We start from the raw sequence: 14,863 nt of genomic DNA on the forward strand, positions 1-14,863 counted from the left end.
ATGTGGTAAGATACTTACACAGTATTCTGAGTTATCTTAAGATATGTGCAACTCAAAATACACACGTTAGACCACAATTATGCGACTGTAATTTTACTCCCACGTATGTCCTATTCCAAATGAGGCCCAAATTTTGCTATGGTACAGAGTCTTGTTTTTCAAGAGTCTTGTTTTTCATTCCTTTAGAAAAACAAACAGGCGAGAGGGGGGTAATTTGACTGTTCAGTATTGCCTACTGTGTTTATATAATATTATATGCTTGGTCACTCTTTTACAGCATATATTTTTCTTAATTTCCCAAATTACTATTTCAGTTGACATAAATGTAATGTTATATTTTGCTTTCATTCTGGAACAAACAAATTACATTGCTGCCATACTGTGGCAGTCATACAGTGAGCAGTAATTGAAATATTAGTTTTATAGTTCTATGCACCTGTTTCTCATTATTTAAAGGGGTGATTTACTGATTTAATCTTTGAGAATAATGTGCTATTCAGTGTAAAATAATATATTTACTACAAATAATGAAGATTGTGCCTCCCATGTAAATAGGGTTATCATATTTACTTATTCAGAGAGGATCTGAACAAGATTCAACTGAATATATGGGACAGGGTAAATCAACAGTTAACAAAAGAATAAAGAAGATCTGAATAGTGCAGATCATCTCTGCTGCTACTTTAGAGGTTTTAGTTAAAGTACACACTTAAAAGTGAATGTGCCTTTCCCATCTCCGCTGACCTGGTGTGCTTGGGGGAAATCATGTTTTTCAACTAATCAACTATGTCAGTGTTTTCATCTTGCTGACATGTTATATATGCAGGGCCGCCATCAGGGGGGTACGGCCAGTACTGCTGTGAGGGGCCCGGACAGACTAGGGGGTCCGGACAGACCTCTCCATCTGTCTGGACTCCCTGGACTGTCCGGGCCCCGCAGTCATTGACCGTGCCTCCCCTTTTTTATCTTACTTTCTCCGCGATGCTGCAACTCTGCCACCCAGACTCTGATAGGCTGGGAGTGCGGCCTGCACGGTGACGTCATCACAGCGCACTGCACTCCCAGTGTATCAGTGACTGGGAGGCAGATCTGCAGTATCGCGGAGGAGAAGGTAAGTTAATGAGCTACTATTTTTTTTGAGGGGTCGAGAGGGAGAGCACAGGGGACCTGGGGGATCATAACTGTGGAGGGAGAAGAGGGAGCCTGGGTGACCATAACCGTTTCGTTTGTTGGTGGGGGGAACTGAAAAAAAAAGAAGAAAATACATACTCACCACGTGATCGTTGTACCCTGAATTCCTCTTGGCAGCCCTGCTTGCAACAGACCAAACTGCAGCCAGGTTATCCTCCTGTGCAAACTTTTATTGTCCTGTTACTTTTTGTTATGCCTTCTACACACTATCATGTATATGCTTGTTAGAAGCCCACTTTGCCTACTCTTTGTCTACATCTTTGTCATATGCTCCACTTCCCCACTATATAGCACTCCTGCTTTTTTGTTGTATCTTATAAATGAACAATCAGAATATACATATAAGTATAAATATATTTAAGAATTTAATTTAATAATTAATACACTTTAATTTTCAGTGTAGCTTTCAATAATGATAGAGTACTATTGTACACACTTAATGCAAAAAAAGCTATTGCTGTTCATATCTGCTTTATTATTGAACATAGATCATACTTGCCAACGTTTCTTTTTTGTAACTCTGGAAGATCCCGGAAGGGGGGCGTAGTGGGAGGACAAAAGGGGACGGGTCGCAGGCAATTGCGTCACTTTGGTCCCACCCCTACAACAAAAATCGGCATTTTGTAATGGGGGCGGGGCCAAAATGATTCCCCGCGAATTGCGTCATTGAGGCTCACATCCTGTCCACTTCACTAGGAAGTGGACAGTATGCAGGAGAATTGCTTGTTCACCCGGAATTCGGGAGTCTCCTGGACATTCCAGGAGAGTTGGTAAGTTTGACATAGATCAGATGAAGTTAATCTAATGAATTGAATGAGTTCTTATTAAACCATTAAACAATGTGATTCATGTGAGATATTAATGGCGCATTCAGAAAACATTCCCAATGTACAAAAGTGTTGAGTTGGGTGTAAGTGTATATGATGTGTGTCTGACATAAATCTGGTGCAAATGCCACTGGTTCAGAGCTGCAGGCATCATAAGATGCGTTCGACTGAGCATATGCATGTCAAAATGCTATTGTTACTTTTCATTTGAGCGCTTGTTTTATTATTATGCATCCAAAAAGGTCCAGGTCCAGTGTCTGCAAAGTTTTCTCCAAAGATAAGATTACAATTAATATCCACAATGATTCTGATGCAGATTTTTGCATAAAAGGCCAATAGTTTGTTTGGACATTCTTTAATTTACAATCTTTACACACCTACAGTATTTGTGTCAAAGTACAGATTTTCATTCAGAAGGTGCCTTAGTTCAATAAACTATGTTTCACATAATGCCATGGATGCCCTTTATGCTATGCAAGAAACCTTAACACCATTCGTGTTTTGCAGACACTGCTCTCTTCAGTAGGTTATTGGGACTGGAAGTTGAACTGTATAAATGTAGAATGGGAGTTAGCTCAGAAAAAAAATCATAGTTTTTTTGCTAGTCGTTTAAAAGCTCTACATAGGTAAATATTAAACAGACTTGCTCTAAATTTTTCTGTGTACTTTGTCTTGGAAAAAAATGTTTATTTTTTTAAAAGTTGAAATCAAGGGTCAAGTCACACAAGTGATATCATTTAATATTTATCATTCCACATTTAAGCATAAAGTCTAATTTATTTCTACGAGTAAAACAGAGAGGATGCAACACGAGTGCTTTAATCACTGAAGTTGTATTTAATACACTGACAGCAGCATTTTGGACAAGTGTTCAGAGCACTCAATGAAGATGCTCTTCAATTGAAATCAATTATATCTGAGCAGACCATATCATACTTAGCATGTTAAGTGCTCATCATAAGCTGTGACCTGTAAGAGAGCTGCACTTTTATAACTGCAATAGGAACATTAAACAAATAGGGCATTAGCGCATCTAACCTGGAAAAGAGCTTGATTGAGATCCTCCTGTGTGAAACTACCTTAATATTTCACAAACATTGTGGTAGAAGTAGGGATTTTTCTTACTACATAAAAACAAGTATATGCACAATGTACATCCAGAGACATTACAATTATCAGTCTCCATGCTGGATTTACTCTGCATCATAAATACAAGTTTGTTTTGCATTCATGAATAACATAGTGCACACATCAAACTGCAACTTCAACATGATATGTGTTCCAAGTATCAGTAAGTGCAAGAAGCACCTGTAAGGGTGTAATGAACTGCAAAAGGGACCACAAAGCTCACATAGAAACTCCAACAAAAGTGTAATTATTTCAGATTGAATGAAGCATTACGTTTCGGGGTGGGGGGAGAGAGATGGGGAGATGCCCCTTCTCCAAATACTACAATTACAGGTAAGGAGTGAATAGTTAAACTGTAACACAGAAGATGTGTTATTATAATTAACTAGTTGCACATTTTCAACATTTGATTGGCATACTAAATCATACTTGCCAACTCTCCCGGAAAGTCCGGGAGACTCCCGCTCTCCTGGGGGAGCTGGCATTTCTCCCGGATCCAAGATTTCACAGAGAATCGCGTCATTTGACTCGATTCTCGGTGAATCACGCCATTTTGGAGGGCCAATCGCGTAATTTTGTCCCCGCCCTTAGGGACGTACAGTACGGTTTCGCTGGGGGCGGGGATAAAATTACGCGCTTGGCCTCGCCCCTCCCCCTCCCGCCCTCCAGTCACGCCCCCAACTCCCGGAAGCAAGTTTCCGGGAGTTGGCAAGTATGTGCTAAATATATATAATTCTACAATGTTATCAGTGACATTGAATACATTTTATCGTAAAAAAAGTGCAATACATAATATAAGATATAACGGCAGTAATTATTATAAGTAATGCGTAGGACAAATGACGAAAGAGAAATATGTGAAAATGGATTAAAAAATAATTAGAATGAAGATTTCTATTAAGGACTCTAAAAATGAGAGCTTAATTAAAAAATTAATTTGCCTTCACAATGTGAAAGAAATACATTTAAAGTATCTCTTCATGTGGGAATAATGTAAAATATGCAAGACATTCTGATTTTATTATGTTGAATCATATTGTTATTCAAATGTGTGTCTTCCTACAGTAATTTCTAAGACACTATTGTCAATTAAACTGAGATTATATTTATTAAGTAAAATAAATATTAATTATAAAACAGGTCAAACCAGCATAGTTTAAACTGAAAGACATTTAAGAAGGTGCACAAAATTAATGTTGTCACTGATATGAAATTTAAATTAAAAACACAGATTTACTGAGATGTCAAATTTCATTTTTAAAAAGCACATTGCATTAGGGTTACAGTGAACATGAAATATTAACATTTTTATTAGATGTCAGAAAAGTGTATCAAGTTTTCTGGACTTCGTTAGTGGTGTAGTCACTGATGTTATTAACCATTTAAGCAGTGATTAAAGTGGCCTGGTATACAATGGTATGCCATACTGCCTCTTCTCCTACTGCCTTCATTGTAAAACTATCAAACTTACATTTTCCATACTGGCACTTTTAAATTTCCATACCGCCATTCCTAAATTTCCACTTCGACCACTGCATGTAAGTGAAATTCATGGTGGGTATGAAATAGTTAATCATAACAAAACCACCTGGTCTGTGTAGAAATTATTAACCCCCCCACCCAAAAGAAGGATATCTCTCTTCTTTCTGAATTATCCAGTACTGCAACCAGTTTTTCAGGTCTCCCTGACTTATCTAACAAAACAAACACAAATTAAGTTAATCAGAGCTATCTTAAAACAAACAATTCCCTGTATTTAGCTATGTAGCTAAATTAGTATGTGAATAATTAATTTAAGAACACAAAGACATAATTTATTAAATGGAGTTTAATATGATGAAGAAAGTCACAATGCTTAATGTATAAAAAAAAAATGTAAAATGACATGCAGTATATGATTGCAAAAAGATCTTAAAAATCAACAGAAATAAAAACAGAAAACACAGCACTCATGTATTATCGTGTACCCTGTTCGGGGGAGGCTGCAAAATAGGATAGATCTTCAATAGCGGATTGATCCTCTTAGACTGACAATTTATAACATAATGGTCAACATTTTAAAATAATTTCCCCCTCAACCCCTCTGTCTTGTGAGGTCACTTGAGGTGGTTGTATGTATGATAATTAATGTTACAATCATGTTTTATGGCATTATATATTCAGAAACACTTTTCATATTAAATGCTTAAAACAAAACTATCTCTCTTAAAGCATAGTAGAGTTTTAATAAAAATCCCATTAAGTAGAATATGAATGTATGCATATAGTCATATGAAACCCAACTATGCTAGATAAAGTATTTGGGGGGATATGTGATATCTCCTTTTTCATTATATAGCTAGTAGTTATCGGTGACACATGACCTGGGCCTAGGTTTGTCGATTATAAACATAAATAGAGATTATCTCAAATATGAGCAATTGTTTTGATGTATTTGGTTCCCTATATGAATAATATTAGGCCCTTGGATGCTCACATTGTTCTTGAAAGCATCTGGAGGGTGCCATAAATTTTATCTGCCATGTTGATCTCCTCTTGTAGGTGGGAAAACCCCAGTCTTTAAAATATCTGTGGCTGGGTCTTAAACCATAGATGACAAGGACCAGGTCTATTAAATTCAGCATCAATTAACCCCTGGTTTACTTGCACACAGGGCTGTCACAGGACAAAAATAATTCATATATTTGTAAATTAAACGTTATATATTGTTTTATTAACTTCTGATTATGCCATGATCGTGACATAAGGCCTCTAGGTAAAAGAGTGCCAGTATATCAATCAATTTAGCCTAACACTGTAGAAGCTATTTAAATTGTCTCCACTAGGGGAGAGGGATGCAGATTGCAAAATGTACAAAAATATGTCAAATGTTCCCATTAATGTAAATGTTTTGGAAAAACAAAGAAATAATGCAGCTTTAGAAATAAGAGTAGAGTTAGTCTTTTTGTATGCTACTCTTCATTTGGAAGCATTCAAGAGTAATTACAGTATGTTGTTAAGGCTGATTATTTTATTTTTTTCATGCCCTTGCTGTTATTTGATAATTAAAGGTGAAAATATTTAACATCCATCATCATTGAGGGACCATTATTTTCATGTCTCGAATTTTACACTTGTGGCAGAATCAATCTTGCATATTTCCTCATAATTAGTAATAAATATATATTGTATTAAGTTATTGAGTGACAATAATAAAAGGATAAAGTAATATATCATGTATACTTTAACAAACAATATTACAGGTGAACATAAATAAACTATGTATAGAAATTTAGATACACATCCATAAAATTGAAAAAAAGTAAAAGTATTATTTTTACTATTAATTCATACATTTCACTTTAATGGATTAATAATATCAGTGACTACACCATTAAGACTTTCATTAATGTAGTCCAGAAAATTAAATTCACTTTTAAGATAAAAATATTCCACTTTAATATTCATCGTGACTTCACTGTCTGTGCTAAAATAGCTAACTTCTCATTAAAGCTATATTTTTATTTATTTTATTTCTGACAAAAGAAATATTGTGTACTTTCTTAAATGTCTTCACAATTTAAACAATGCTGGTTTGCCCTGCTGCATAATTAATATTAATCTTGTTTAATAACTATACACTCAATTTTATTGACATTAGAGCCTTAGAAGAAACCAAGACACACTTTGCATCATGACCTAATGCAGCACAATAATGTCAAGTTTTTTAACCTCATCAAGAAGTAGTTTAAATATATTGCTTATAAATTGTGCAAGTAAATGGATTGATTAATTAGTAACTCCTTTAATAGAAATCTTGACTTAAATTATTTTCTTTTCAATCCATTTTCCTATATAAATTTTTAGTTGTTTGCCCTGCATGTAACTTATAACTATTACTGTGTTTTGTGTCTTATTTATTCCAATTTCTGACAAAGTTATCACACAAAACTGTTAACTTTGCATTTTATATATAATGAACCCTTTATCTGCAACTATCATCATCATCATCATCATCATATTTATATAGCGCCACAAATTCTGTAGCGCTGTACAGAAAACTCATTCACATCAGTCCCTACCCCATTGGAGCTTACAGTCTAATTCCCTAATATAGACACACAGACAAAGACAGACAGACAGAGACACAGACAGATAGGGAGAGACTGGGGTCAATTTTGATAGCAGCCAATTCACCTACCAGTATGTTTTTGGAGTGTGGGAGGAAATTGGAGCACCCAGAGGAAACCCACGCAGGTAAGGCCATGGTCGGGAATCGAACTCATGACCCAGTGCTGTGAGGCAGACGTGCTAACCACTAGGCCACTGTGCTGCCCGACTATAGTGGTTATCCTTCTTTCAGTTGGCATCAGTGTTGCCCCCTCAGGCTCCTGTTTCTATGAGTATAGAAATAGTTGGAACAATTTCACAAATCCTGAGATTATGCAAATTTCAGTTGTCTGGCGTTGACCACTTACTTAGGCTCCTGTTTGTCCCTGTTTTCCCACTGCACTCTCCCAAAATCTTAAAACCTACAATACAATGTTCATTTTCCCGGTGTAACACAGTTATCAGGATAAGAGGGGATAGCTTCCTGTAACCTGTTTTACATTGTTTGGGAAAGTGCCCGCTCACACTCCTCCTGTTGCCTCATATACTTCACTATGCATATGTGGAGTAGCAAGCTAGTAGAGTATGTACCAGGCCATCACAGCACATTTGGTAAAATGTTCTCAGCTGCATTATTAGTGGCTGCCACATAACCTTTGGTCTTACTTCCGCTTGTTTGAAGTAGAGATTTCCAGGATGTACCCGTTTATATAGCAATTATTGTAGCATTTGCAGAAGATGCAGTGCAACTAAATAGTCATCGCTGCTCAACTCAGTGATAAATATTTATGCACCGCTTGAATGCATCTTGCCAGGGCTACTCTGGGAGCCCCGGCGAAGTGACAGCTCTCCTGCGATCCAATTTTCTATCTACTGGGGGTTTAGCACTGCTGGTGATAGGAGGAAGTGCTTTGTGCATGTATCAGATTTTGTGAAGTCGAAGAGGCTTCTGCAGAATCCCATAGGAAATGACAGGTAACGCCATCCTGAGATGGCGTTACCTGTCTGAGTAATGCAAAGCTTATCAAAGCTTGATGCATTGCAGAACATCACAGTCCCCATAGTAAGCTATGGGGACTGCAATGCTGCACAATATTTGCCTAAACGGAGGAGATTTCTGTGAACTCTCCTCTATTAGGCATAGCAAACATACTTAAAAGATTGATGCATAGACCCCATATGTGTTTATGTTTCAAACAGTTTCATTTTTTTGGTTGAGATAATACAAGCAAACAATTAGGTATTTTTTGTGTACCTACTATAAATACTGATATTATGCACAAGAGCAGGCAGTTCACCAGTACAGTTGTTATGTATGTGTTAACATCACCAGATAGATATATACTTTGCTTAAGTGAAACAATATATTTTCTTAAAGAACAACTTCTTTATTGTTCACAAAAATATACATGGATAGAAAATGCTGTAGTTTGACCTCAGCCTCACACCCCAAAAAAAATCTGCTACCTCATAAGAAAAAGCATTACTTGTGGAACTTCAGTTGTTGTGTTTTCTATATACTCCCCTGCATACCAACCCCTCAACATATCAGTTGATGCTTTTCTTTTTTTTCAAGCTTTCTTTTTCTTTTATCCTTTTCCTCCTTTCTATTTACAGAATTTCATTTTTAGATCCTTATAAATTGTACTGTTTTAAACATTTCCATGAAGTTGCTCTTCTCATGTACTGTCCAAATCCTGAGAAACTTTATGTAGCATTATTAAATTGTAGAAATTCCACTAAATTTTAATAATTTCTCCTGAATAAGATTAGTGTCTCAGGATTTTCAGCTCAAAGGTCAGACCAATTAGTTAACATAAATAATGTCTACGGTGTTGTTCACCATTACCAACTACCTTGGCCTGATGCAGAGTGCCAAAAGCACTAATTAATTTTTTTGTCATGTAACCCAGCATTAGTACTGTGATTGCGTAGGCACCGCTGGGCACTGGAGAACTACAACTCCCAACATGCTTTGGGGGAGAAGAGAACAGTTTTTGAGTATGCAGAGATCAGCCGTTGTCAGTTGACAGTCAGGGGAAGATGATAAATTGCATTGAGAGCAGAGAAGCTTTGTATTGTATATGAGGATAAATATAGTTGTGAACAGTGCTTTCTAACTATACTGACGGAAGTATAGAAAGGACAGGTATAAAATCAGATTATCCAGGAGATAACGTCACCATGATATGAAGTGGGTGATGTTACATCAAGATGATGGGCAGCAATGTATCTACTTATAGTCAGTTAAGTTGCCATAAAAATATATATTTGGTAGGCGCTCATTGATTAACTTTGGATCTTATTACTAGTAATATTGGCTATGAGACCGAGGGAATTTGTGAATTCCCTCGGAATTTGTGAATGTGAATTCCTCAGTTATATGCAGGCTAAACGATTTCCACTTTGAGAGAATTATTTTTGCAGTTTCTCTATATAGTACGAATTCTATACACTCCTAGTACTGAAAACAGATCCTAAATGAGGATCCCTATAAATTGATAACAATTAATTAATTGGTTAAGATAATTCATTTTGACAATCCTTACACAGTTTAATAAATATAACGTAAAATCAACACAAATAATCTGATAAAATATTCAGGAGTTTCCACAGCAATTAAAATTTAAAAAAATAATGTAAAAGGACCTTTTCTACATTCTAAAATAATCAAAAACACTTACATAGTGTAGCAGACAATACTTCAAAAGGTAATTGAGAAGGATTGTCAACTAATAGTTCATTGTCCAATAGAAACGGAGTTGAAATTCTATAGTGTGCTGGCAATATTATTATTGTTGTTAATAAATGTCAAATTTAGCACATGCCCAGCCTAATGGGACATTAGATAGATAGGCTCCTTTGATGAGTCTGGAAATAGGTAATGTTCGGTAAGTAACTTTAATGTAGAATACATATAATTGATGTTAGTGGTATTACTCATTTTCTGGCTGGGTACCCAGATGTCAGGCTTCTGCAGCTGGTAGTGGACGAGATTCACTGCGTGCATTCCACTGTGGAACACACGAGCTGAACCGGATATCCTGTAGGTGGCTATACATCACTGGGGGCGTGTCTCAACGCGTTTCGTCTGGGACTCCAGACTTTTTCAAGAGGGCCAATAAAACACTTCATGTATATATAAAACTCCCAGCATATTTAACTCAGGGTCACACAAGTTCATCCTATCATTAAAAGAACTTTAAGCAAACTAACAAAAATTATACAGAATTAACGTTATCTTCAATTAATGTCATCAATTGCCTGAAAATCTGACAAACTGAGATCTAATAGTCATATCTGACTCACTATTACTACTGCATCCCATTCAGGAACAGTTGTTTCCACCAGCGTTTAACTGCCAATGTTTTATTAATAATTAATTATCTTCTGATGTGCACCAACGTCCTTGGCCATACATACATTGGTTTACTATTAGCAAAAAGGAAGACTTTTCATAGTTATAAAGTGTGTGATGCAGTAAAGTTAATAACTTATGAGTATGCTATAACATTGTCTTAAAACTTAGTTTGTAATGTATTTATTAGTTGCTAATAATGTATATTTTTTAGTAATTCCTAGTGAGTTATAAAGACATTTTTATGTGCTCTGCTGAGGAATATGTAGTGTGATTAAGTAAAGACAGTAAGCTATTTTGTACAATTGATTTATGGTGGAACAATCCTCGGTAGCCATCTATAACGTTTACTTTTTAAATAAATCACTCAGTGAGTGATACCTAATATTTTCTATTAAGCCCTTGATATAATAAAAAGGTGATAGCATACATAGAAGAGAGTGATTAGGTATCATTTCAGCTGGCAATAATAATAAGTTAGTTTTATTGGATATTAAGTATCATTGAAACACCTCTTAATATCACCGGAATACTAAGTGAAATTAGTACCTTAATCATTCTCTAATGTAGAGTATTAATAGTTAGAAACAATTAGGGAAATATTTATGTTAAAATGGTTATTTTTGTGTCTATGGTAACAGGTTCCAGGAAGGAAGATGATATAGACATTAAAAGGGTTACTGTATGTACATTTAATCTTTAATTTAAACACATTGGGCCTGATTCATTAAGGAAAGTAAGTCTTCTCCTGGACAAAACCATGGTACAATGCAATGGGTGCATATTAGTTTATTCTTTTGCACATAAGTAAAATATTGGCTCTTTTTCCATGTAGCACATAAATCCTTGATAGCCTTATTTTTACACTGAAATTTAAAGATGATCTAGATCAGGTGTCGGGAACCAATGGCTCGCGAGCCAGGTGTGGCTCTTTTGATGATTGCATCTGGCTCGCAGATCGATTTTTCACTGCTCATGTCCTGTTCAGGGCTGCAGTTTGCTGTAGGAGCAATTTTCCATTATTTTAATTGGATGATACTGGCCTACGTTGGCCGTTGCTGGGTAAACAGGTAAACGCCCCCTTTTGAATCAGTCTGCTCGGTCATTAGCAGTGTTGCCAATTGTCGCGGCTTTTTTTTGTCTGCCGCGGGTCGCGGTTTTTTGGGCTTTTTTTTTTCCTCATCTGCTGGACAGCCGGGGAGGAGTACTCTGCAGGGGAGAAGATCGAGTGTAGGTAAAGTATAAAAGGTGTGAACTAGAGTAGAGTATGAATGGGGGTGTGAATGAAGTATGAATGGAGTGTGAACGGGGGTGTGAAATAGAGCAGAGGGGATAATGGACACTAAGGAGGAGGGTCATTGTAAAGCATATTTAAAAAAAAATAATAATAATCAATAAATCCTAAGTATATATATATATATATATATATATGTGTGTGTGTGTATATGTGTATATATATATATATATATATAATATATATTGGGCTTGTTTTTGGGCTTTTTAGGATTGTGTTTGGCTTGTTTTGGGCTTGTTTTTTACGAATTGGTTGCTTATTCTGTATTTTATAGTTGGCAACCCTGGTCATTAGCTCAAAGCTAACCCTTCGACAAAGAAAATGGCGAAAAGAAAAAAAGATGATGAGTATCGTATATTTCGGGACGAATGGACCGAAGAATTCGCCTTTGTGGAGAGAGCAGGTTCTGCGGTGTGTCTAATTTGCAATGACAAAATTGCATCGATGAAACGGTCGAATGTAAAGCGGCACTTCGACACGCGCCATGCTACCTTTGCATCAAAATACCCTGCGGGAGACAGCAGAAAGAAAGCGGCCCAAGAGCTACTGAGCAGGGTGCAAGCTAGCCAGCAGCAACTCCGCGTATGGACCCGGCAAGGTGACTATAATTCCGCTAGCTTTGCTGGATCTTTAGCAATAGTGAGGAACAGAAAACCATTCACAGATGGCGAGTATGCTAAAACGTTCATGCTGGATGTAGCCAATGAACTTTTTGATGATCTTCCGAACAAAGACAAGATAATCAAACGGATACAAGACATGCCTCTGTCGGCAAGAACTGTTCATGATCGTACCATCATGATGGCAAACAAAGTGGAGGAAACGCAAGTGAAGGACATAAATGCAGCACCGTTCTTTTCCCTGGCTTTGGATGAGTCAACAGACGTGAGCCATTTGTCGCAGTTCAGCGTGATTGCAAGATATGCTGTTGATGACACACTGCGCGAAGAAAGTCTTGCTGTTCTGGCAATAAAAAGGTCCACAAGAGGTGAGGATTTATTCAAGTCTTTCATGGAGTTTGCTCAAGAAAAAAATCTACCTATGGATAAACTTCTCTCAGTGTGTACTGATGGTGCTCCGTGTATGGTGGGGAAAAACAAAGGATTTGTGGCGCTTCTTCGTGAACATGAAAATAGACCCATCCTAAGTTTCCATTGCATTCTACACCAGGAGGCACTTTGTGCTCAGATGTGTGACGGGCAGTTTGGCGAAGTGATGTCGCTGGTCATTCGTGTGATCAAATTTATTGCTGCCCGAGCCTTAAATGATCGCCAGTTTAAAACACTGCTGGATGAAGTTGGAAATAACTATCCTGGTCTGCTTTTGCACAGCAATGTGCGTTGGTTGTCAAGAGGGAAGGTGCTTAGCCGTTTTGCGGCTTGCCTGAATGAAATCCAGACTTTTCTTGAAATGAAAGGCATCGAGCATCCTGAGCTAGCCGAAACTGAGTGGCTCCTCAAGTTTTACTATCTTGTAGATATGACTGAACATCTGAACCAGCTCAACGTGAAAATGCAAGGCATTGGAAATACAGTGTTATCCCTTCAACAAGCTGTGTTTGCTTTTGAAAACAAGCTAGAGCTCTTCATTATGGATCTTGAAACAGGTCGTTTACTACATTTTGAAAAACTGAGCCAGTTTAAAGATGCATGCACAGCAAGTGAGCCCATTCAAAACTTTGATCTCCACCAGCTAGCTGGCTTCACATCCAGTCTCCTACAGTCCTTCAAAGCACGCTTTACAGAATTTCGTGAGCACGCTCGTCTTTTTAAGTTCATCACCCATCCAACCGAGTGTTCACTGAACACAGTCGACCGGAGTTACATTGCTGGTGTCTCCGTCAGAGATTTTGAAGCAGAAGTGGCTGACCTGAAGGCCTCAGACATGTGGGTGAATAAGTTCAAGTCACTGAATGAAGATTTGGAAAGAATCACACGACAGAAAGCGGAGTTGGCGAGCAAGCACATGTGGACAGAAATGAAAAAACTTCAACCCGAAGACCAGCTGATTCTCAAAACTTGGAACGTGCTTCCTGTCACATACCACACACTGCAGCGTGTGAGTATTGCTGTGTTGACCATGTTTGGATCTACGTATGCATGTGAGCAGTCATTCTCACATCTTAAAAACATCAAGTCCAATCTGCGATCACGTTTAACGGATGAAAGTCTCAACGCTTGCATGAAGCTTAACCTCACCAAGTACCAACCAGACTACAAAGACATCAGCAAATCCATGCAGCACCAGAAGTCGCATTAATGGTGAGTATTATAACAACATTATTTAAAAGAATAAATTCAGAGGCGTTTTATACTGACATTTAGTTGAATTCACTTTTAAAATATATTATATGGCTCTCACTGAAATAAATTTCCAAATATTTTGCTTTCATGGCTCTCTTAGTCAAAAAGGTTCCCGACCCCTGATCTAGATCATACCCTTCCCCAACTATTAATCTGTCCCCACATTTTAAATTTAGCTCCCCCTAGTCACAATCTGCCTCCTGCAGCTCCTGTCTGCCAAGAACTATATTGGACTTTTGCTTTTTAGGTATCCAACTTCCAGTACCACTGGTCCACCAAAGGGGCCACTGTGATATTTGGACTGCTCTCCTACCTGCCAGAGCTAAGCTTGTTACTCCTGGACGCTTAGCACCTGTCCCTGCCCTATTAAAACCTGCCTGTCCCAGCAGCCTTTGCCAGTTCAACTGTTGCCTTTAGTGCTGCTGGTTTTCCTGTGTATGAATCCTGATTTATTTCCTGATTTTGACCTCTGCTTGGTTCCTCATTTTGCACCTCATCTTATGACCCAGACGCCGGTTTTGTTGTGACTTCTCTTCTGCCGTCTCCCTGGTATCGTAGTGGACCGTATGGCTTTGACCCCTGGTTTGTTTAACCCTCCTGCTTTACTGTGTCTGCATTAGCAATCCTGCACCTACACTGGCATATCCTGTTCCTGCGTCTGCATTCCACTGTA

The 14,863-nt window shown here is 37.6% G+C and overlaps 1 protein-coding gene across 1 annotated transcript; it reads left to right on the plus strand.

Moving 5' to 3' along the window:
- The first annotated feature begins 12,208 nt into the window (after positions 1-12,208).
- LOC142138520 (protein FAM200C-like) lies at positions 12,209-14,146 on the plus strand. The gene has a single exon (XM_075195299.1). The coding sequence runs from the start codon at positions 12,209-12,211 to the stop codon at positions 14,144-14,146; it is 1,938 nt and encodes a 645-aa protein (XP_075051400.1).
- The last annotated feature ends 717 nt before the right edge of the window (positions 14,147-14,863 follow it).

This window comes from Mixophyes fleayi, chromosome 1 (assembly GCF_038048845.1).
Source record: "Mixophyes fleayi isolate aMixFle1 chromosome 1, aMixFle1.hap1, whole genome shotgun sequence".
NCBI classification, from domain to species: Eukaryota; Metazoa; Chordata; class Amphibia; order Anura; family Limnodynastidae; genus Mixophyes; species Mixophyes fleayi.

Bases quoted from the DNA above. Each gene is read 5' to 3' on its own strand.
- LOC142138520 (XM_075195299.1), top strand. From the start codon at position 12,209: ATGGCGAAAAGAAAAAAAGATGATGAGTATCGTATATTTCGGGACGAA.